This window comes from Hypanus sabinus, chromosome 3 (assembly GCF_030144855.1).
Source record: "Hypanus sabinus isolate sHypSab1 chromosome 3, sHypSab1.hap1, whole genome shotgun sequence".
Taxonomy (NCBI): Eukaryota; Metazoa; Chordata; class Chondrichthyes; order Myliobatiformes; family Dasyatidae; genus Hypanus; species Hypanus sabinus.
Window position 1 is genome coordinate 45808363 of NC_082708.1, and position 24557 is coordinate 45832919.

General features: G+C 39.4%; 1 protein-coding gene across 1 annotated transcript in view; it reads left to right on the forward strand.

Annotated features, from left to right (window-relative positions):
- Nucleotides 1-24557, forward strand: part of micu2 (mitochondrial calcium uptake 2) — a 406323-nt gene that overhangs the window by 150588 nt on the left and 231178 nt on the right. The window contains exons 2-3 of the mRNA XM_059964209.1: nucleotides 14279-14429; nucleotides 23582-23602. Coding sequence (XP_059820192.1) covers nucleotides 14279-14429; nucleotides 23582-23602 — 172 coding nt within the window. The remainder of the gene's footprint in view (nucleotides 1-14278; nucleotides 14430-23581; nucleotides 23603-24557) is intronic.

Consider the following 24557-nt stretch of genomic DNA (forward strand, 5'->3'; position numbering starts at 1 on the left):
TTGTTAAACCAGAATCAGGTTTATTATCACCTGCATGCAATGTAAAATTTGTTAATTTAGCAGCAGCAGTTCAAGGTAGATAGATAGATACTTTATTCATCCCCAAGGGGAAATTCAACATTTTTCCAGTGTCCCATACACTTATTGTAGCAAAACAAATTACATACAGTATTTAACTCAGTATAAATATGATATGCATCTAAAATCACCCTCCCAAAAATCATTAATAAATAGCTTTTAAAAAGTTCTTAAATAGTTTACTAAAGTGCATTGAGTGGTAACTTAAGCTCAGTCCTAACCCCGGCACTTTAACATGTCTTGCCCCTGGTGGTTGAATTGTAGAGCCAAATGGCGTTGGGGAGTAATGATCTCTTCATCCTGTCTGAGGAGCATTGCATTGACAGCAACCTGCCGCTGAAGCTGCTTCTCTGTCTCTGGATGGCGCTGTGCAGAGGATGTTCAGGGTTTTCCATGATTGACCGTAGCCTACTCAGCGCCCTCCGCTCTGCCACCGATGTCATACTCTCCAGTTCTGTGCCCACAACAGAGCCCACCTTCCTTACCAGCTTATTAAAACATGAGGCGTCCCTCTTCTTAATGCTGCCTCCCCAGCACGCCACCACAAAGAAGAGGGCGCTCTCCACAACTGACCGATAGAACATCTTCAGCATCTCACTACAAACATTGAATGACGCCAGCCTTCTGAGGAAATACAGTCGACTCTGTGCTTTCCTGCACAATGCAATACATAATCTAGCAGAGAGAAAAAAAAATAATAAAATGAAACATAATAATAAATAAACAAGTAAATCAATTACATATTGAATAGATTTTTTAAATGTGCAAAAACAGAAACACTGTATATTTTTTTAAAAGTGAGTTAGTGTCCAAAGCTTCAATGTCCATTTAGGAATCAGATGGCAGCGAGGAAGAAGCTGTTCCTGAACCGCTGAGTGTGTGCCTTCAGGCTTCTGTATCTCCTACCTGATGGCAGCAGTAAGAAAATGGCATGCCTTGGTCCTTAATAATGGACGCTGCCTTTCTGAGACACCGCTACCTAAAGACGTCCTGGGTACTTTGTAGGCCAGTGCCCAAGATGGAGCTAACTCGATTTACAACCTTCTGCAGCTTCTTTCGGTCCTGTGCAGTAGCCCCTCCATACCAGACAGTGATTCAGCCTATTAGAATGCTCTCCACGGTACAACTATAGACGTTCTTGAGTGTATTTGTTGACATGCCAAATATCTAATCAGCCAATCATGTGGCAGCAACTCAATCCATAAAAGCATGCAGACATGGTCAAAAGGTTCAGTGGTTTAGACCAAACATCAGAAAGTGGAAGATATGTGATCCAAGTGACTTTGACTCTGGAATGATTGTTGGTGCCAGATGGGGTGGTTTGAGTATCTCAGAAACTGCTGATCTCCTGGGATTTTTCATGCATAACAGTTTACAGAGGAAAAACTAAAAACATCCAGTGAGTGGCAGTTCCTGGGGCAAAAAATGCCTTGTTTATGAGAGAGGTCAGAGGAGAATGACCAGGCTAGTTAATGCTAGAAGTATGACAGTAACTCAAATAAAAACACATTAAAACAGTGGTATGCAGAAGAGATTCTCTGACCGCACAACACATCGAATTTTGTGAAGACCATGAACATGCACTTAGTGGCCACTTTATTAGATGCAGGAGGTATTTAATAAAGTGGCCACTGAGTGTATCTGAATGATAATAAATCTGAGTCTAGTTCAAAGGAAGCAGCAAGGTACCATTTTGATAACGAAAAGAGCAAATGCCGCTTTCAAAATAGAGACAAAATTCTATCCTGGATTACAACAGGGTTCTACATCTATATACATTTAGAAGTTGACTTTGTCCATGAGTTGGAAAATACACAAAAATCACTTGCTACGGTAGCCATTCCTCTATAGTATTCTAATTAGTTATGTTGATGCAAGCCAATTAACATGTACATTTATTTATTCTCTTTTCCTGCCGAGTTACAATGGTAGTCAACATTTTCCATTGCTCAATAGCTGGTTTTCAATGTCCTTGAAGTATCAGCAGCTGTTACATTCTTTAATATATTATCATTATATAGCTATCAGTGGAAGTAATTGCTGGTCAATTTCTAAAGCAAATTTCTCATGTGGTCTCCAGTAGTGAGACTGGCAGCATGTGTTCTTAAGATTGAAGCATGTTTGATTAATGTGGAGTGATTATATGTAAACAGGGTTTTTCTCAAGTCCATTAATAAAGAAAAATCACAAAAACTGACAGAGGTAACTAGTTTGTTGTTCTGCTCTGCTCATGAATTTAATATTAATTATGTGAACTTATTTGTATATGTATGGGTATTGATAAGTTGGGCATTTGTAAACCAGGAGAGACTGTACCACCTAGAGAGAGTCTGACAATATAGTGGCATTTTAGTGCATATTCTAACTGTTCAACAATTTGTGACAAGGAAGAAATATCATAAATTGTCAGAGGATTTGCACCACTTTTGCATTTAGTCTTGCATTAAATTTTAGAGCACATTTTCAATCTCAGAATGGGGTTCCAAAAATTGATAACCTTGTAGATTTAATCAGGCTGTGAAATAAATTAGCTGCAGCAAATTGGAGTTGGTACCTAACAGTATATCATGATAAGGGAGAGCTGTTCAAAAAGCTGAAAGACCTAAGGGTACATAAGTCACCCGGACCAGATGAACTGTACTTTTGGATTCTGAAAGAGGTAGCTGAAGAGATTGTGAAGGCATTAGTAATGATCTTTCAAAAATCATTGAACTCTGGCATGGTGCCAGAGGACTGGAAAATTGCAAATGTCACTTTACTCTTTAAGAAAGGAGGAAGGCAGTAGAGAGGAAATTATAGACCAATTAGCCTGACGTTAATGGTTGGGAAGATGTTGGGAGTCAGCTTTTAAGGATGAGATTATGGAGTACTTGGTGATGCAGGATGTGATAGGACAAAGTCAGCATGGTGTCCTTAAGGGAAAAACTTGTCTGATGAACCTGTTGAAATTCTTTGAGGAGATTACAAGTAGTATAGATAAAGGGGATGCAGTGGATGTTGTATATTTGACTTTCAGAAGGCCTTTAACAAGGTGCTACACATGAGGTTACTTACCAAGTTAAGAGCACATGGTATTACAGGAAAGTTACTGGCATGGTTGAGCATTGGCAGATTGGTTGAAGGCAGCGAGTAGGAATAAAAGGATCCTTTTCTGGTTGGCTGCCAGTGACTAGTGGTGTTCTGCAAGGGTCAGTGTTGGAACCACTTCTTTTATACTCTATATCAATGATTCAGATGATAGAATAGATGGCTTTGTTACCAAGTTTGCAGATGATATTAAGATTGGTGGAGGGGCAAGTAGTGTAGGCCATAGAAAGAGAGATTAGGAGAATGGGCAAATGAAATACAATGTTGGAAACTGCATGGTCAAAATAAATGTGCAGACTGTTTTCTAAATGGGGAGAAAATCCAGAAATCTGAGATGCAAAGGGACTTGGGAGTCCTTGTGCAGAGCAACCTAAAGGTTAACTTGCAGGTAGAGTTGGTGGTCAGGAAGGCAAATGCCATGTTAGCATTCATTTCAAGAGGTCTAGAATACAAGAGCAAGGATGTGATGCTGAGACTTTATAAGGCAGTGGTGAGGCCTCATCATGAGTATTGTGAACAGTTTTGGGCTCTTCATCTAAGAAAAGATATGCTGGCATTGGAGAGGGTTCAGAGGAGGTTTGCAAGGATAGTTGCACAAATGAAAGGTTTATCATACAAGGGATGTTTGATAGCTCTGGATCTGTACACACTTGAATTTAGAAGGATGAGGGGGAATCTCTTTGAAACCTTTTAAATGTTGAAAGGCCTAGTCAGACTAAATGTGGAAAGGATGTGAAGGGAGTCTAGGACAAGAGGGTACAGCCTCAGGATGGAGGGGTGTCCATTTAAAACAGAGATGCTGAGAAATTTCTTTGGTCAGAGGGTGGTGAATTTGTGGAATTTATTATCACAGGCAGCTGTGGAGGCCATGTTGTTGGGAGTATTTAAGGCAGAGCTTGACAAGTTCTTGATTGGACATGGCATCAAAGCTTATGGGGAGAAGACCGGGGAGCGGGGGTGGAGGAGGAAAGGATCCACCATGATTGAATGGTGGAGCAGATACAACAGGCCAAGTAGCTTGATTTTGCTCCTATGTTTTATGGTCTTAATGTCTATAATATTGGTAAACTTACGATAGCTATAATCATTCCAACCCAGCACAGGAACAGTTGAAGCTGTGAAGTCTTGTTTGAGACACCAATTTAGTTATCAATACTGGAAGTATATTGTTTATAGTGGTTTTTAAATGTTAACAAATTATTACATTTCCTTTCTGTCTTGTTTAATCTCATTTGTTTTAGTCTCTATCCTTAATTGAACTACAATTATTATATCATTCTCTGCCTTCTTGCTTCTTAATTCCTAAAACTCACTAATTAATTCCTATAATATGGTGATCAATTCCTATAATATGGTGATCAAGTGCAGTATAACCAGTGTTTATAAATTTGCAGCATAATGTCACTATGTTTATGTTCTACACCTATGAAAGCAAACATTTCATATGCCTTCATCACTACCTGCAGCACCATTCTCAAAGAACTCTGGACTTGAACCCAAAGTGTCTCTGTTAATCAATATTCCTTAGCACTTAGCCATTATTTGACTTCCCAAGGTGTCATTAAAAAGCATCAAAGTTCAAGTACCTCGACCTTGAAGAGATTAAATTCCATATTGCAATGGTCCGCCCAACTTTCCATGTATTCTCTGTCATGCTGCACTCTTAGACAAAACCTTCTTAACGATCCACAATGCCACCAACTTTCATGTGATCAGCATTCATATAATTGATATAGATTACAAACATACTGGAACAGAGGGAAAGAAGAGATGGACACAGTGACCATAGAACTAAAAGTTACACAAGGAAAATATTTTCATTCAGTGAATGGTTAGGATCTGTATAGGACTGTCTTGGGATTAGTGAGGGCTGATTCATCTGTGGCATGATAAAGGAAACCGTATAAGCGTTGGGTGAGTTCTTGAAAGAAGTTACAGGGCTATGAGGGGAGGACATGAAAATGGGACTAGCTAGACTGTACTTGCAGACAGCTGGGCTTGGATACAATGGACTGAAGGAACTCCTCTGCTGCAACTTCTCTGTGATTTTATGAAAATGTAAAGATGCACAATGGTGAAGAGTATTTAATTTGTTTAATTCAGTATTAGCATGGTGATTTTCAAAGATTTTTTAAAAACGGAATATTTAAATACTCATACAAACAAGCTGGATGAACTCAGCAGGTCGGGCAGCATCCGTGGCGACAGACTGTCCACTGACATCTTCTATAAACCCACTAACTTGGAGACAGAATATTTAAATATGTAGCTTAAGATGTTATAAAAATTCAGTTACATTTAGATTTCATTCACATGATTATCTCAACACTTACTGTTTTGTAATAGCTGATTTTTGTGGTTTTTGTGTTTTTGGTCTCCTGGAAATGGTGGGTAGCTTTGGTCTCTTTATAAAGAGGGTGAGAGTGTATTTCTTTTCATGGTGGCACCCAGAAAATACACTGGATTTCATGAGATGGTGAGTGTAGCAGCCAATTCTAACTAAACAATTGTTGCTGCTGGTAACCCCTGTAGATTGTTATCCTTGTACAATGTGCACCCCCCCCCCCCAAATCACTCCAGTAATGATGTTCCACAAAGTTGAAGAACCATATTCATTCTTTATTAGCGACTAGCAAAATGTACAATCTTGAAATGATGCAACTTGAGTGTAACTAAGCATTCAACAAAAGATATGACACCCAGTGGTCCCCAGAATGAAACACAAATACGTAGCATATTCCCTTTGCTTTTACCTTGCCACCACTTGCATGACTAGTTACCATAATACACATAGTAAATGTGTAACATAGAATACAATGCAGATCAAAAACAGATGCATGGCTCCTACAGTGAGTAATAAGAATTTTGTTATGGCAGTGCTAAAGTAACATTACACATTTCCAAATCAATGACCTCCTTTTTCTTTCCAGTATATATCTTTTCCAAAGGAAAAGATAAAAATAATTTAAGATTATAAGCTGTTTTTAGGAACTCTTACTAAGTGTATTTTCATGTGGTTGTGATGCTTTGACCTGCAAGCAGTCATATTGGGAAAATGTGACCATTTTGACAAAGCTGCAATTCTCATGTGAAACTGAATGAGTCTCCAAGTAATGCTTAGCAGGATCTCCAACTCAGCTTACTCTGGAAACCGAAGCACAATTAAGTTCTTTTTTGACATTTGGGGAAATGAAAGAAATGGTCACCTGTTGTTTGCTCACCCATTTCTCATGAGGACATGACATAACTATTATGTATTCTATATGCTAGATAAGGATTTTGTTAATGCATTTAAATAATCACATTTACTTATGGGATACGACAAATACTCTTGGAAAAAATTATAATATACCAAAATTGAACTAAAATATTTATGGAACCTCCATTGTATTACAAAGCCTCAATAAAGCCTTTTAATTTGTTAAATGAGGGTTAGACTTTGCCATATTTTTAATTAATCTTAATTGTGGAATAGAACTTAATTGTGGCATAGATTTTTTTGTGCTGCAGAATTTATCTTATTTTAAGAGTACTCATGTGCAAATCCAGGTCATATTTGCTTTGATTTGCATCGGTTTTCTTTCTATGGTTTTTGATAATCCTTGCATAGTCTCTGTGTAAAAGCCACTGACATTTTAAGTGATAAACAATCAAACACATTCCAGGCTTCAGTTGTTTCATTTACTATGAAAAGCTCTTCATTTTAATGAGTTGTGTAAGAAAATAAATAATTGTGAGATCCCCCCTCCTAATTATTTTTAAATTTTAAAGGAAATGTTATTATTCTTTTACAACTTCTGTAGACTTTTTCAAAGAGGCTTTGAGAACATCCTTGCGTTGTTTCATCTATACTTGCAATCGTTTTTTTTCTGTCATAATGGAGCTCTGAGTAAAGTGTACGCTTTGAACATCTGATATTGAGGATGTGAATGTTGTGATAACCTCATTGGAGCTGGCTGAGTGTAAGTTGAGCAATCTAGGGATTGTTAGTCTTGTTTTGCTTATTGTGCTAATAATTTTTTGGAATTTTGTAGAAGCAGGTGGTGCTTGCTTGTAGGTACTTTAAGAGGGCGGAGAGTTTTGTGCCAGGTTGGAGGTGTTGATCTTCAAATATTGTTTACCTCAAGCAGTCAAAGTTACTGAAGCTGTTGCTGAATCCATCAGTGTCTGCTGCCATTGAGAGATTAACAGGTTAACTTTATTTGTCACTAGTACATCAAAACATACAGTTAAATGCATCGTTAGAATCATCAACCAGCACAAATAGCTAGGAACAGCTTGCAATTGTTTATAAAGTAGTATGTGTTGATCTTTATTTTCATTGGGTGGTGTAAGGCCACTGGAGCAAGTTTTCGAATAATTTTTGTTTTGCAGATGCTTAGTGACTGCATTTCACTTCCAGCAAAATTACTGTTGGAATAGACCTAATCCACAAGCCAATTTGAAAACTTCAGTATATACTGGGACAAATATGAGGGATGGGATCTAGAAAGTAGTTTAAACGTGCTGGCATCTGATCACTAAGTTTTCTCAGACATGTATTTGGCTGAGTATTTGCAGAAATCTAAGATGAATTGCATTGCGAATGGCTGTAAGCTAGTGGTGTCCTGAGTGACTGCCAGCTGCCAATGTCTCTAATTGGCCCAGTGTCATAGTTTTTGGACTAGAGATGAAAGTAAATTCAATTTCAAACTGGACAACATAGGAACTTTGCTTCAACTACTTTCTTAGTCGTCTGTACTGGTTTGAAAATGGATTGTTAAAGAGCCCTTAAAAAGACAGAAAAATTGTTATAGGTGTAGTTTTAATTCACAACTTTATCTTAATCTAACTTCTATAGTTGTTTTCAGGATAAATTTTGACAAGAGCAGTGAATATAAATTAACCTACAAAACTAAATCAGATGGAAATTTGGCCGGAGAAATGGCATTTGGACTTCAATCCAGACAAGTATGAGATAATGCATTTTGGTAGGTCAAAAGCAAAGGAAAGTATACAGTAAGTAGCAGGATCCTTAAGAACCACTCATGTACAGAACAATCATGGGGTACAAGCCTATAACTCCCTGAATGTAGCAATGCAAGAAGATAAGGTCGTAAAGAAGATGTACCATGTGTTTGCCGCCTTTGGTTCAGCATTGTGTATTACAATCAGGCAGTTATATTGCACATTGATAAATTTTAGTAACACCATATTTTAAGTATTAGGGAAGGAGTGGAGGCTTTAAAGAGGATGCAGAGAAGGTTCACTATGATTGGAGTGTATGAGCTACAAGGCAAGGTTGAACAAACAGTTTTATTCTCTGGAGCGTCAGAGTCCGAAGGGCAATCTGATAGATGTTAATAAAATATGAGAGGTTAGAAATGTCAAATACTAGGGACATAGAGAAGTGGAAAGTTTAAAGGAATTTATGAGGTCTTTTTTAATGCAGAGAGCTGTAAATATCTGGAAAGTGGTGCAGGGTAGGTAGTGGAAGCAGATATGATAACAATGTTTAGCAGACAATTAACAATACACATAGACTGGGAGTAGTGGGGTACAGACCATATGCAAACAGATTAGTTTAGGCTGGCGTAAGGCCGGTACAGACATTGTGGTTGAAGGACATTTTCCCGTGATGTACTAATATGTGTTCCAATGTCGTTGAAAAATTTGTGATTTTTTTTGCCGTAGTTTGACAAAATTGGAAAGTACCCTCTGGCAAGATGAAGTTTTGCAAGACTGATGTTAATTAAAATGAAAAGTGTACAAATTATTTGCAGTCAGAAATTAAATAAATATTTTGTATTGTATGCTCTCCAGTGCATTGTAAAGTTGTGACAAGTTTTTGCAAACTTTTGAGTTTCTGCTGCCTCAAAATTAATTTTGGCTAGGAATGCTTAGATCCAATAAACAAAGCTTTGTGAGTCAGTTTTCAAAAATGTTTTGAAGCTGGTGCCAAGCCATATCTAGTATGTTTCCTAGGTTACTTTGAGCTTAGCTCTTAAAAATAAAATAGATTTTTAAAAAATACTGAAAACAAGATATTCTGCAGATGCTGGAAATCCAGAGTAACACACACACACAATGCTGGAGGAACTCAGGTTAGGCAGCATCTATGGAAATGAATAAACAGATGGTGTTTTGGTCTGAGACCCTTCAGCAGGACTGGAAATGAAGGAGGAAGATGTCAGAATAAAAAGGTGGAGGGAGGGGATGGAGGACAAGGTAATAGGTGAAGCGAAGTGAGTAGGAAAGGTAAAGGGCTGGAGAAGAAGGAATCTGATAGGAGAGGAATGTGGACATGGGAGAAAGGGAAGAAGGAGGGTCATTGGAGGGGTGGTGATAGTCAGGTAAGGAGAAGAGGTTTGTGGCTATAGTGGGGCATAGGAGAAGAGGGAAAAATTACTAGAAGGAGAAATTGATGTTGGATGTTACCTAGATGAAATATGAGGTGTTGCTCTTCCAACCTGAGAGTAGCCTCATCTTGGCAAAAGTGGAGGCCATGAACTGACATGTCAGAATGGAAATGAGGGTAGGAATTAAAATGGCTGCCTACCAGGAAGTTTTGCTTTTGGTGGATGGAGAGGGGATGCATGACAAAGTGGTCCCCTGATCATGTTGGGTCTCACTAATGTAGTGGAGGCTGCATCATGAGTAACGGATACAACAGACAACCCCAACAGATGTGCAAGTGAAGTTGTTGCTTTTCACTTTTTATCATTCCACTGGTTAAAACAGTTAAATGGAGGCCTTTGGTTAGACCCTTACCAGCCTGTCATATAGTAAAGTTAGCAAGAGTCAGCTGGGATGCCTGGCTCTGATGCTTACAGTACTTTCTTCTGGTAAGGAAGAATCCTTCATCCGCACTGTTATGAAAATGAGATCAAGAACTTGCTGTGGTAACTGTGCGGACAAACCCATTTCCTACTTCTGTCACACATTCAATCTAATTGCCTCCCTGCAGGATAACCTATAGATGCCAACTCAAAACCAACAAAACCACATTTCTAAATTCTTGGCAACTTTAGGTCAGGTCTCGCTGTTGGCATAGGCCTGTCTTTTAACTGTTGGAGGATCTTCACTCTTCGTGGCCCAGGAGATCACTTGACTCATCACTTCAATGACAGAAATGGTTCTAATTTACCAATCCTATTTAGCTCCCCTTTCTCCTTAAACGTGCAAATTTACCCAAGCGCCTATCCAATTCCCTATGCAAAGGTCTGATTGATTCTTCTCCAAAACTCTTAACACTATTACAAAATTTCTAATTGTGTGTACAAAAAATATTTTCTACACAATCCCTTTAGTATTTCTTGTTAAAATTTCAAATCTGTTGTCATGATCTCTAATGGGAGCTCATAGGAGCTTCTTCATTCTATTTACCCCATCAACACTTGCCAGGAAAGGAAATATTATCATAGAAAATTGGTGCTCATTAATATGCAGAGAAGCCCAGTATTTAACTTCAACAGTTGTAAATTACAAGGCTTTTACTATTTTTACTGATCAAAGCATGCTGGTAATGGAACTGTAGATCTACTTTTCAAGTATGTTTTGACAATACAAAGGGAACAGAAGTAGTATGCATTTTGCTAGCATGGAGCATGAATGATAACAGGTAGCAGAAATTTTTTTTTACCAGTGAGGACATGCTTTACATTTTGATAAAAATGAAACAGGTTTTAATTCTACAACTGCAAAGATGTCCAGTGAATCTGTCATCGGTGGGTAAATTGCTCCAGGGGATTCTGACAAACAGAATCCAGCAGCAGTCAGCACAATTTTTTACATGGGATGTTGTGTCTAACAGATTGCTTGGAGTTCCTGGAGGACTCAACCATGAGGGTAGATGACCACCCTCGTGGCAGGCTAGTCTGGAGAGTTGGATCCAGAGGAGATAGCCAATTGAATTCATAATTGGCTGAATGGTAGGGAGCATTGAGTGATGGTCAAGGATTGTTCCTGAGTCAGGAAGACTGTCTCATCATGTGCCATGGGGATTAATGCTGGGACCTTTGTTTGAAGAAGACATTTGGCTTGCTGGCTTCATTTGTTTGGGCACTGGGTATAGGAATTGAGAAGTTATGTTGCAGTTATATAAGATGTTGGTGAAGCCACACTGGAATATTGAGTACAATTTTAGTCACCTTGTTATGGGAAAGATGTTATTAAATTAGAAAGAGTACAGTAAAGATTTGCCAAGATGTTGCCTGGACTTAGAAGCTTGAGTTACAAGGAGAAGTTGTGTAGACTAGAACTTTATTCCATGGAATGTAAGAGCTTGAGGGGGTGACTTTTTAGATCACATAGGGTACACAAAGGATGAAACCACAGTTTTGGCACCCGGGGGTGGGGGTTGCTAAAAATAAGAGGGCATTGGTTTAATATTAGTATTGAGATATTTCAAACAGACATCAGGGGCAGCTTCTTTATGCGAAAGTGGTACATATTTGGAATAAGCTGCCAGAAATAGTGTTTGACGCAGGTATATGAGCAATGTTTAAAAGCCATCGAAGTGAATTAATGGGTAGAAGATTTTTAGAGGGCTGTGGGCCAAAGGTAAGCAGATTGGACATGCTTGCTAAGCAACACAGTTGGCATGAATGAGTTGAGCTGGAGGCCCTGTTTCCATGCAGTATGATTCTACGTCCAAGAACAAACTGTGAAGTTAGTACATACAAACATCCAGAACTATACGAGAAGCCCAGGTATGATCTATGGTGGGCTATTTTAAGACAGAATTGGATGCACACCACCTCTAGCAGAGTTCGCAGGCCATTACGTTCTACAAGGCGAAACATGATGCTTCACTCCCAGATGAGCTCAATGCCTTTTATGCACACTTTTAAAGGGAGGATACGCTTATGCAAATCCCTATAGCATCTGGTGACCCTGCAATCTGTCTCGGAGGCCAACATCAGAGCATCTTTCACGGGGGTGAACCTTCACAAGGTATCAGGTGCTGATGGTATACCTGGTAAGACACTGAAAACCTATGCCAACCAACTGGTACTGTTCAAGGACATCTTCAATTGGAGGTTCCCACCTGCTTCTAAAGGACAACAATCATACCAGTGCCTGAGAAGAGCAGAGTGAGCAGCCTGAACAACTATCGCCCAGTTGCACTCACATCTACTCTAATGAAGTGCTTTGAGATGTTGTTCAAGTCCAGTTTCTAAGCAAGCAATTAGACCCACTGCATTTTACCTGTTGTCACAATAGGCCTACAGTGGATTCAATCTCACTGGCTCTCCACTCAGCCTTGGATCATCTGGACAATAGCAAGCCCTATATCAGGCTGCTGTTTATTGATTACAGCTCAGCGTTCAACATCATCATACCCTCTGTATAAATCAACTAGCTCCAACCCCTGGACTTCTCTAACTCCCTCTGCAAGTGGACCTTTGACTTCCACATCAAGAGGGCACAGTGCAGATCAGAAATAATATAACCTCCTAGCTGACAATCAACACTGGTGTACCTCAAGGATGTGTGCTTAGCCCATAACTGTGAGGCTAGGCATAGCTCAGATACCATCTATAAGTTTGCCAATGACACAACTATTGGTAGTATTTCAGGTGGTGACGAGGAAGTGTACAGGAGTAAGATAGACCAGCTGGTTAAATGGTGTCAAAACAACAACCTTGCACTCATCATCATTGACCGTGGAATTGACTGTGGTCTTCAAGAAAGGGAAGAAACACCAGCCCTCGTGGAGGGATCAGCATTGGAAAGGGTGAACAGTTTCAAGTTCCTGGGTGTCAACATCTCTGAAGATTAATCCAGGGTCCAACTATTGTATGCAATTACAAGATGGCACGACAGTAATTATATTTCATTAGGAGTTTGAGGTCACTTGATATAACACCAAAGACTCTTACAGTGGAGAGCTTTCTAACAGGTTTCTTCACTGTCTGTTAGGGAAGGGCCACTGCACAGGTTCAGAAAAAGCCGGAGAAATTTGTAAATTCAACCAGCTTCATCATGGGCACTAGCATCTCCAGCATCAAGCACATATTTACAAGGCAAATCCATAAAAATGCGGTATCCATCATTAAGGACCTTCATCACCCAGTTCATGCCCTCTTCTCATTGCTACCATCGAGGAGTTACAGCAGACTAAAAACACACACTCAACTTTTTAGGAATGGCTTCTACCCCACATTCAGATTGTACACTGAAACCATGTACAATACCTCACTTTGTTTTTCTTTTTGTTCTACTTTTGTAATTTAATTTTATATATATTACGTATATATTTCATATTGTAATTAATAGTTATTATGTATTACAATTACTGCTGCTGCAAAACAAAATATTTTATGGCATATGCTATTGATATTAAACCTGATTCGGATTAACATTTGGCAGTTTCTCCCCTGCAGGTGAAACCTTCATTTTGATTTGCATTAGGTTAAATTTTCATTTTCCTTGTTTGAATATTTAGTGACAATAGATAAAATGATTGTTTTTGACAAATTTGAGTGATCAATTAATAGTGGTGTTTAACTGTGAAGTACTGGTGTAGTGAATGATTTTAGGTATCAGATATCAGGCCCCGCTCTGCCCACTGCAGCTGGTAGTCCAGCTTAGGCTACCTTGAGAATTGTGTTGATTTTGGGTCATGGAATTAACAGAAACACCAGAGAGTGTACAAGATCTATAAACAGATAGGAAAGAGGGAGATGTAATGATGTACTGATTTGTCCTGGGCATAAAGTCTGGACTATGTTGCAGTTTATTTCACCATCTGTTTTTCTCTCAATGACTGGATCTAACAACCTCTCATCCCCCATTTCACCCCCAATCCCCACCACCTTATCTCGCCTCTCTTTCCTCTCTTTATTTCTTCTGCATTTCTCTCTCTCTCTATGTCCTCTGTCCAACTTGACTCCTCTCAAAGCCAAAATTTTCCCATTTGAGCAGCTTGAAAATATTGGAATGCTATGATTGCTTAAAGTAGGAATTTAAACAGCAAATAACTTATGATGGCTCTTGTAATGTTTTGATTATATTTTTATGTTGCTTGATAACATTACATTTTCATTAGGGTTAATTAATATCCCAGGATTTATTAAAATGTTCAAGCAATTAGGTATAACACATTTTTTTCGTTTTCTTCAATGATCAGGATCTGCCTAAAGAGGAAACTAAAGAAGATAGTGGATATGCTAAAAATCGTAAGCAGCGTTTCAGAATGTTGGCCTCAGTGGAGTATGAAGGAGAATTATATATGACTCCTCGAGACTTTTTGTTCTCTGTGATTATGGAAAGCAGAGATGGTAAGTTCAATATATCATGAAATTTGCTATGTAATCTGGTGGATATCCCTAAAAATTCCCATTATTGTAGATTTTCTTGAGGGTCACTACTGTTCCAAGCCAATTAAAACAATTAACGAAGAAAAAATGTCACACATAATTTTTAAAAAGTGGTTTCAGTACAGCCTCCTCAGGTTTAACAATAGGTTTAAATGAACAAAGATTTGAATTAATGTGAATGAAAGTAACTTAAATGCTCTGTGTGGTTTAGATTGACAAATTCTTATTAGACTGCTACTTTACGAAAATTTACATTGTTCAAAAATTAATACATTAGCAAATTGTACAAAAGTAGCTACAATAAAAGTTTAATTTGAACATTTTTAATATTAATTGCTTCTGATGTTGGAGTACAGGCAGTCCCCAGGTTACATATGAGTTCCGTTCCTGAGTCTGTCTTTAAGTCAGATTTGTACATAAGTCGGAACAAGTACATCCAGTATTATTTAGCATCAGTTAGTCAAATGTTTGTCTTAGTATATAGTATATATTTTACCTTTAAATGCATATAAAACACTTAAGAAATGTATGTTTTCCAATAATTAAACCACTGCATTGCTTAGTAATAATTGTAGCTTTCATCGGGGCAGGGCCTTTCACATACTCCATTATTCCACTTTATCCATTTTCCTTTAAAATTGTTCCGATCGTTGACCGACTGTAGCCTAAAGCTTTTCCATTAACTGATGGTGTTTCACCTCTTTCCAAATGCTTTATTGTTTCCACTTTATTTTCAATCGCAATCACTTTCCATCAATGGAGCAGAAACACTGTGGGTGGCGGGTACCGAGCTGCGCCGGCTTCCGAGCTCCGCTGGGTCCTAAAGACCACCGCACTGAATTCCCTGGGTCCTAAACTCCACTGCACTGAGGCAGGCTAAATGGGCTGTGCTGGGTTTGGGTATTTGATCCTCCACAATATTTCGCGTGGGAATTCAAACTGGAGGTGGCAGTGTTTTTTTTTTACGAGCTCGAGTTGCCAGCTCGACATCAACCCGGAACAGGAGCGGTCTGTCACTGGATTGAACTCAGGAACTTCCGTTCTTGAGCCCGGCGTTGATCTCACTGCACCACCAGCCAACTGGATGGGGGGGGGGGGGGGGGGGGCGGGGTCAGGGTGAATCTTACTAAGAAAAATTTAAGCCAAATACAAAGTTAAACGCTCAACGGCAATGACTTAAAATGGCGAACTGCATCGTGATCTGACATAGGTTATAATACCACTGCGTCATACATGCGTGTCTTGGTTAAAGTAGAAAAACAGAACGAAGACCCGTTCTCCTGGGCTGCTGTCTTTTTCTTGCAATTAGATTTACGTTTTGGAGTTACAAAGCATAACAATTTTATTTTGTGTTGACCATCTTTGTGGAAAGTGTATTTATCTTTAAGATACAACACAAGCTAATTTCAAATGACATGCTAAAGAGATGCTCTGGATTCTGGGCAGGTCCCAGTGGAATGGAAACAAGTTGCTAATAAAGGACAGGTAAAAGGTAGGTAACTATAGGTAAAATGGCTTAACATCTGTAGTCAGGAATATGTTTGAAGCTGTCATTAACAAATAAATAGTAAGACAGCCGGATAGAAGTTGTTCCATCAGGCAGACACAACATGGCACAGGGCTGGAATAAGTGGGTGTTTCTCTGGTTGGCAGTCAGCGATGCATGGAGTTCCAGGCCTGAAAATTGTTTATGAAATACATTAACAATGTATGGAGTGTCCAGGGAGGGGTAGCACCTCTGATGAGGGGACTTGTCACGTCCAGTATAAGGCAGCTCACTCACTTTTGGTCCCCACTGGACACTCAGCTCTCATGTGGCTCCGAGCAGTTGTTCGCTGTAACTGTGACAGCAGCCACACCCCTGTATACCACTTCAACAGGTGGGCACAGCCAGATGAGGGTAGCTGGCAGGCCTCATACCCCGGTGAGATAGAGACATGCCTGGTGGACTGAGCATATGAGATCTACAGTGAGATCCAACGGCTAGGAAGCCGGTACTGCAATGCTGTGTGGAGAGCAAAGGACATGACAAGGCACAGAGGACATCATGGTCATCCACTGCAACCAAGGAAGACCCCAGTTTGTGACACCTTTTTGTACCACTGGACCCAGACCTCTGAGGTCCATTTCTTGGTTGCCATGCTTACTACCGACTCATATTTCAAGTTAACCTTTAGAGAAACCTGCACTAGGACTCCCAAATCTCTTTGTACCTTAGATTTCTGAATATGTTTCCCAATTGGAAAATAGTTTATGCCTTTATTCCTCTATGTACGCATGAGTATGCATTTCTCTACATTATATTTGATCTGCCAGTTTTGTGCCCATTCTCCTAATCTGTCTCAGTCCTCCTGCAGATTCCCTGCTTCCTCAACACTACCTGCCCCTCCACCTATCTTTGCATCATCTGCTAACTTGGCCACAAAGCCATCAATTCCATTATCCAAATCATTGACTTATAAAGTAAAAAGAAGTCTCATCACCAACCCAAGTGGAACACCAATAGCAGCCAACCAAAAAAGCCCCCCCTTTATTCCCACTCTTTGTCTCCTGCCGGTCAGCTGATCTTCTACCCATGGTATTATCTTTCTTCTAATACATAGGCAGTTATCTTGTTAAGCAGCTTCATGCACAGCATCTTGTCAAAGGCCTTCTAAAAATCCAAGTAAACAACATCCATGGACTCTCTTGTTACTTTACTGCTGTTATTTCCTCAAAGAATTTCAACAGATTTGTTAGGCGTGGTTTCCCCTTAAGGAAACCAATGCTGACTTTGGCCTATTTTATCATGTACCTCCAAGTACCCTGAAACCTTATCTTTAATAATGGACTCCCAACATCTTACCAACCACTAAAGTCAGGCTAACCGGCCTATAATTTCTTTCTACCTCCCTCCCTTCTTAAAGAGTAGAGTGACATTTGCAATTTTCCAGTGCTCTGGAACTATTCCAGAATCTAGTGATTCAAAAGTTTGGTTTTGCAGATGCAACCAGCTATCAAGAAAGCAAATGGAATGTTGGCTTTCATTACTAGAGGGATTAAATATAAGAGTAGGGAGGTTACACTGCAACTTTACAGGGTACTGGTGAGGCCACACCTGGAGTACTGTGTGCATTTCTGGTCTCCTTACTTTATAAGTTGGAATTATATACTGACTTTGGAGGTGCTATAAAGGAGGCTCAACAGATTAATTCTGACGATGAGGGTTTGAGGGTTTAGCCAGTGAGGAGGGATTACATTGCCTGTGACTATACTTGTTAGAATTCAAAAGAATGAGAGGGGCTCTTTCAAAAGCATATAAAATTATGGAAGGGGTATATATGATAGAGGCAGAAAAATTGTTTCCACTGGTAAGGGAGACCAGAACTAGGGGATTTAGACTGAAGATTCGAAGGAATCAATTTAGAATGGAGATGAAGATAAACAGCTTTTCCCAGAGAGTAATGAATCTGTGGAATTCTCTGCCCAGGGAAACAGTAGTGGCTACTTTATTAAATATATTTAAGACACAGTTAGGTTTTTTGCATAGGAGGGGAATTGAGGGTTATGGGTGAAAAGACAGATAAGTGGAGCTGGTTTCACAGCCACATCAGCCATAATCTTATTGAGCAGTGGAGCAGGATTAATGAGCCAGATAGCCTACTTCTGCACCTATTTCTTATTCTTATGTAAATCTTGTGGGAACTTAGCAGATTGTTGATTCATTGTGAATCTGGCAGGATATAGCAACCAGTAAATTCAGATCTTGAGCATTCATGCAATGTCTTGTTTACCAGCATTCACATTGAGAAGTATCAATAGTTCTAAGCAAAACTGCCACCAAAAAAAACAGCAAAATCCCAGCTAGTAAGTTATTTACCAAGAAGATGAATGGCTGTGCTGAAAACTGATAGCCAGCAGGTGCTGCAACAGTTGACTAGACTTAAAGTAAACATCATTGAGTCATGATGGGAAGCATTGCGAGTTGCTGAGTGAAGTGAAGATTGAAGATAGACTTCAAATGATCTTTCAGTCCTTCCCTAGGTAGGGGGAAAGTGCCAAAGCAATGGAAAAAGCCATTGTAACCCCCTTTTTAAAATGTGCATGTGAAAACATGTCAGGCAACTACAGTCCAGTAAATTCAATCCCAGAGGATGGGAGGTTTTTAGAAGCAATAATGAGGGGGAAGTTAAAGGACCCTAGGAGAAGTTTAAGTTAATGATGGAAAGTAAGTGTGGATGTATTAAAATCAAATTGTTTGACTAACGTATTTGATAAGAGTAGAGAAGGATGATAATGGAGATGCAGTTGATAGACAGTCAGAAAGCATTTGACAGTCTTACAGAAAAAGCTGATTCACAAAATAAAGGCCCATGAAATAAAAAGGCTTGCAAGACAACCTGCCAAGGAAATTGGCATATTGACTGAAAAAAGAGTCATGGGAAGTACAAACAACAACACACACAAAATGCTGGTGGAACACAGCAGGCCAGGTTGCATCTATAGGGACAAGCGCTGTCGACGTTTCGGGCCAAGACCCTTCGTCAGGAAGTAGTTGTTTTTCATCCTAGATATTAATGTCACTCATGGGTCATTCCTAGGGAGAGACAGGGAAGTACTTGGTAAAACGTATACAGAGTATAGTGAGAGTTTGCATTATAGCCAAATGTTGAACAAAGACTACATTACCGCGAATGTCACATTTGTGAAGTGTGCAGGAACAATGTAGGCTTACGTTCACATAAAGCTTTGATAACTTCTTGAGAGATCATTTAATAAATGGAGACACAGATTACAAAGGCAGTTGAGCATGGATGAACTTTTATAAAACCCCAGGCTAACAATGGCAAAAAGATCTCTGGATTATTACATCAATTTCTGGTAATCACAGATTCAGAAGTTTGTGAGGGTCCAAGAGAAGAGGAAGGAAAATGTTTATTTGATTGATTACAGGCATGATGCATTTGAGTTACAGTGTTATATTAGAGAAACTGTGAATATTTTCCTTTGAACAAAGAGGGCTAAACTGGGATTTGATGATATTTACACAATCATGATCAATTTCGATAAAGAAGGTGTTTCAGATATAAAGGAATGGATGAAAGATCTAAGGGATTTAGAGGAAAATCTTTTTTATATAGATGATAGATACGACCTTTCATAAATAGAAAAACACATTTCCTGTTGGTATCCTCAGTTCTTAAATTGTTATTGATTCCATATCTTTTTATTTTAGAATAATGTAATACTGTTTTAATTGCTCTGAATATATCACCCACTTACGATTATTCAGTCTCTTCTCCAATTTTTGTAAACTGTTGAGCCTGCAGGCAAGTCTTGACTAATTTTTCATTTAAGTTTAGAAGCAAGAACTTGCCACTGATCTAAGAAGTGACATCCTGGTGGAGGATTATATGTAGCAATGATCCAAGAATGAATTTCAACAGTAGATAACCAGCAGTGTGTTAAAAATCCAGACATATGGATTTGAGTTCCTTAAGGGTGATATGTGTAGTTGTGGAAGATTGGAATAAAATCAACTGACTCAATAAACTACACTGAATCAGAGAGGTCAACATATTCTAGGAAACTGATGATTTGTCATCAGTTATGAGTGGGACGCAGAAAGAAAGCCATGTTATACCTATGGGATCTTTCCCACTTGGTTCTTGATAACTAAAGACCTGGGAGAATGTATTTTTTAAACCAACATTAAAGTGGAACAGTCTGTGTTTCAAGCCTACACTGGTATCACTCCCCAACTTTTCCTACACTACATTGACAACTGAATTAGTGCTGCTTCCTGCACTCATGTGGAGCTCATCAGCTTTATCACCTTTGCCTCCAACTTCCACCCTGCTCTTAAATTTACCTGGTCCATTTCCAACACCATCTTCCCCTTTCTCGATCCCTCTGTCTCTATCTCTGGAGACAGCGCATCTACTGATGTCTCTTATAAGCCCACTGACTCTCACAGCAACCTGAATTATACCTCTTCCCACCATATTACTTGTAAAAAAGCCATTTCCTTCTCTCAGTTCCTCCATCTGTGCTGTATCTGCTCTCAGAATGAGGGGTTTTATTTCAGAACTAAGGAGATGTCCTCCTTCAAAGAAAGGGCTTTCCTTCCTTCCCTACCTCTTCCCTCCATACTACTTGTAAAAGAGCCAGTCCCTTCTCTCAATTCCTCCATCTCCACCACATCTGCTCTCAGAATGAGGGTTTTTATTCCAGATCTAAGGAGATATCCTTTTCCTTCAAAGAAAGGGGCTTCCCCTTCCTCCAACACTGCCCTCAACTGCATCTCTTTCATTTTGACTATCCTTACCCCAATCTCCCACCATGCCACCAGAGATAGTTCTTCTTGTCCTCACCTCCCACCCCACCAGCCTCCGCGCCCAGCACATAACTCAACGTAACTTCTGTCATCTCCAATGGGATCCCACCACCATGCACATCTTTCCCTCCCCCCACTTTCTGCTTTTGCGACTCCCTTGTCTATTCGTCCTTCCCCACTGGCATTTATCCTTGCAAGCAGAACAAGTGCTACACGTGCCCCTACACGTCTTCCCTCGCTAGTATTCAGGGCCCCAAACAATTCTTCCAGGTGAGGCAACAGTTCAACTGTGAGCCTGTTGGGTCATCTACTGTATCTGGTGTTCCCAGTGTGGCCTCCTGTATATTGATAGACCTGACGTAGATTGGGAGACTGCTTCACTAAGCATCAATGCTCTGTCTGCCAGAAAAAGTGGTATCTCCCAGTAGCCACCCAATTTAATTCCACTTCCCATTCCCATTCTGATTTGTCAATCCATGGCCTCCTCTACTGCCACAATGAGGCCACACTCGGGTTGGAGGAGCAACACCTTAGATTCCGTCTGGGTAGTCTCCAACCTGATGGCATGAACATCGATTTCTCATACTTACCTTTCTCCAGCTCTTTATCTCTTTTATCAATCGACTTCCCAGCTCTTTACTTCACCCCTTCCCCCTCCCAATTTCACCTATCACCTACTACCTTGTATTTCCTCCTCCCCTCCCCCCACCTTCTTACCTTCTCACCTTCTCATCTTGTTCTCCAGTCCTGATGAAGGATCTCGGCCCAAAACGTTGACTGTTTACTCTTTTTCATAGAGGCTGACTGGCCTGCTGAGTTCCTTGAGCTTTTTGTGTGTATTAATTGGAGCAGGGTTCATGACTTTTTAAAAGTTTAATATTTCACCACAAAGATGTAACAAATCCTTATTAGGAAAGTTCAAATTAAATGGTAAGGAAACGATGGTGGGTCTTGCTGGCAATATGGTATAGATTTGCTGAACAGTTCTGTCCAATACTGTTTATTAGTTCAAATATGCCAATTGGTAGAGTAATTCTAAATGGACATTTGTTGTGTTGTGTACTAGTTAGATTCTTACATTCAGCTGTTTAAATGGGGATCTTTAAATATTGACTGTTGTCAAACCAATTCCCATAAGTTGGATAACAGAAATATATTGACTTGAGAAGAAAGTTTGTATTTTAAAACAAGCTCATGTGGTATTTCTCAGTATAGATTTCCTAAAGTTTTACCCCTGTATGTCTTTCAATATAATTTCAAAAATGCAGATGCTGGAAATCCAAGTAGCAGACACAAGCTGCTGGATGAACTCAGCAGGCCAGGCAGCATCTATGGAAGAAAGTACAGTCAACGTTTCGACCCAAAATGTCAACTGTACTTTTTTCCATTTATACTACCTAGCCTGCTGAGTTCCTCCAGCATTTTGTGTGTGTTTGCTGACAAGGTCAATTTATGTTATCATGCTTTATTTGCCTGGAATGGTTAACTTACTTTAATCTCTTAAAAATGAATAGCTTCTTGGACCATTTGAGATAAAGCATAAAGCTACACAGAGTTGTTAACAGCTTGAGTTTTGTGTGCAGTATGTCACAGTACAGAATTAAAGTAGAGGAGATTTACAAGGATGTTGCTAGGACTGGAAATTTCATTTATGAGGAGAGATACGATAGGAAGGCTGCTTGGGGAAGTTTCATTTTTAAAACTGAAGGGCCTGGTGAAGTAAGTAGAAGGGATCCATTTCTCTCAGAACAGGGATCAAACACTGGGGAGCTTCGATTTAAACAAGTCAGTATAAAGGATTAGAAGGAAGTTGCTGGAGTCAAAAGAGTGATCAAGGAACATACTCTGAATAGGTGCTGGGATTTACATGGAGAGTGTTGACCTATAGCATCACAGACAAATGGCCTGAAAGTAGGATTAGGATTACAGATGGTGTGAACAAAATGGTCTCAGTGGCCCCTGTTGTGTGAATTTTCTGTTATTCTATGTTCAGTCCTCTTTCCTAATTTAAAAACTATTGAATAGATATGTTTTATAACAATGCTGCAGTAACTTTTACTGACATTCATTCATTCATTCATTTCTCTAGAATTTAAGGAAAATAAATCTAAAATTTTCCAACTGCTGTGGTGGGCATTGAATTTGCATCACCAGATTATTAATCCAGGCAGCTGTTTATCTTCATCTTTTGTGTTCCTTTTGGGGATTATTTTCAATCTTGCTAACTAAATTGTGCATTATTTTTAAGATCCTTAACATTTTGGTATTTTTATGTTATATTATCAATGCATCCCAAGATTTCCTTCAACTGATAATTTACATAACTTTTCAAAGCATTCCAGTGTATAAAAAGGCAAAAATAACCATTTCTGTTCAAGATTTATTTCTCCTCGTATTCTTTCAGTGAACATTGAGGGCTACCATATTACATCTCTCCAGTAAATTCCCGTCTCCATATTTTAGATTGTGACCTATAATTTCATGTTGATTTCTCACCACAAATTCTACTGAGTGTATTTGCCATTTTTGTTACCTCAATAACGAGTGTTAAAAGAGCATCTTAACGGTGTTTTCTGTTGAAGATTGTATTTGTAGAATAACAACTCTATTTTGCAGTTTGCACATTTAAGGAAGACTTGTAATCTGCAATGACTAGCTGAATAACTTGAATGTTCAATGTGAATATATTTGTCATGTAGAGCAATAAATGTCTTCTTTGGTTCCTATGTTGAAACCAGTATCTTAAAAAAACATTCATTGTACTAATATTGTTTTTCATTTTGTCTTATTTCCATAGATACTGAACCGCACCTTACAGGTGAGCCTATTTGTACAATTAGATGTGATTCTTACTACTTGCTGTCCTGGTGTGGATCATGTGATTTTTTTCCCTAAATGTAACTATCTTATCATCTCTGCAACCCTGTACGAATGATTTATCATCTCACAGAGGACTGGGCAACACACATACAGTAAAATGTTGGAGAAACTCAAAGAAAGGGGCTTCTCTCCCTCCACCATCAATGCTGCCCTCACTCACATCTCTTCCATTTCATGCATGCCTGTCGCCACCCCACTTAGGATAGGGTTCCTCTTGCCCTCACCTACCATCCCACCAACCTCTGCAATCAGCACATACTTTTGTAACTTCCGTCATCTCCAACTGGAGCCCACCACCAAACATCTTTCTCTCTCCCTAACTTTCCACTTTCTGCAGGGATCATACCCTACCTGACTCCCTTGACCATTCATTCCCCCCCCCCCCCCCCACCAATCTCCCACCTGGCACTTATCCTTGAAAGTGGAGCAAGTGCCACACCTGCCCCTACACCTTCTTCCTCACTACCATTCAAGGCCTCAAACAGTCCTTCCAGGTGAGGCGACACTTCACCTGTGAGTCTGTTGGGGTCATCTACTGAATCCGGTGCTCCCAGTGTGGCCTTCTTTATATTGGTGAGATCAGATGTACAAGCTCCATTTCCAGAAAAGTTGGGATATTTTCTAAAATGCAATAAAAATGAAAAATCTGTGATATGTTAAATGACGTGAACCTTTATTTAACTGACAAAAGTACAATGAAAAGATTTTCAATAGTTTACTGACCAACTTAATTGTATTTTGTAAATAATGAATTTGATGGCTGCAACACACTCAACAAAAGTTGGGACAGAGGCATGTTTACCATTGTGTTACATCACCTTTCCTTTTAATAACACTTTTTAATCGTTTTGGAACTGAGGATACTAATTGTAGTAGATTTGCAATTGGAAATT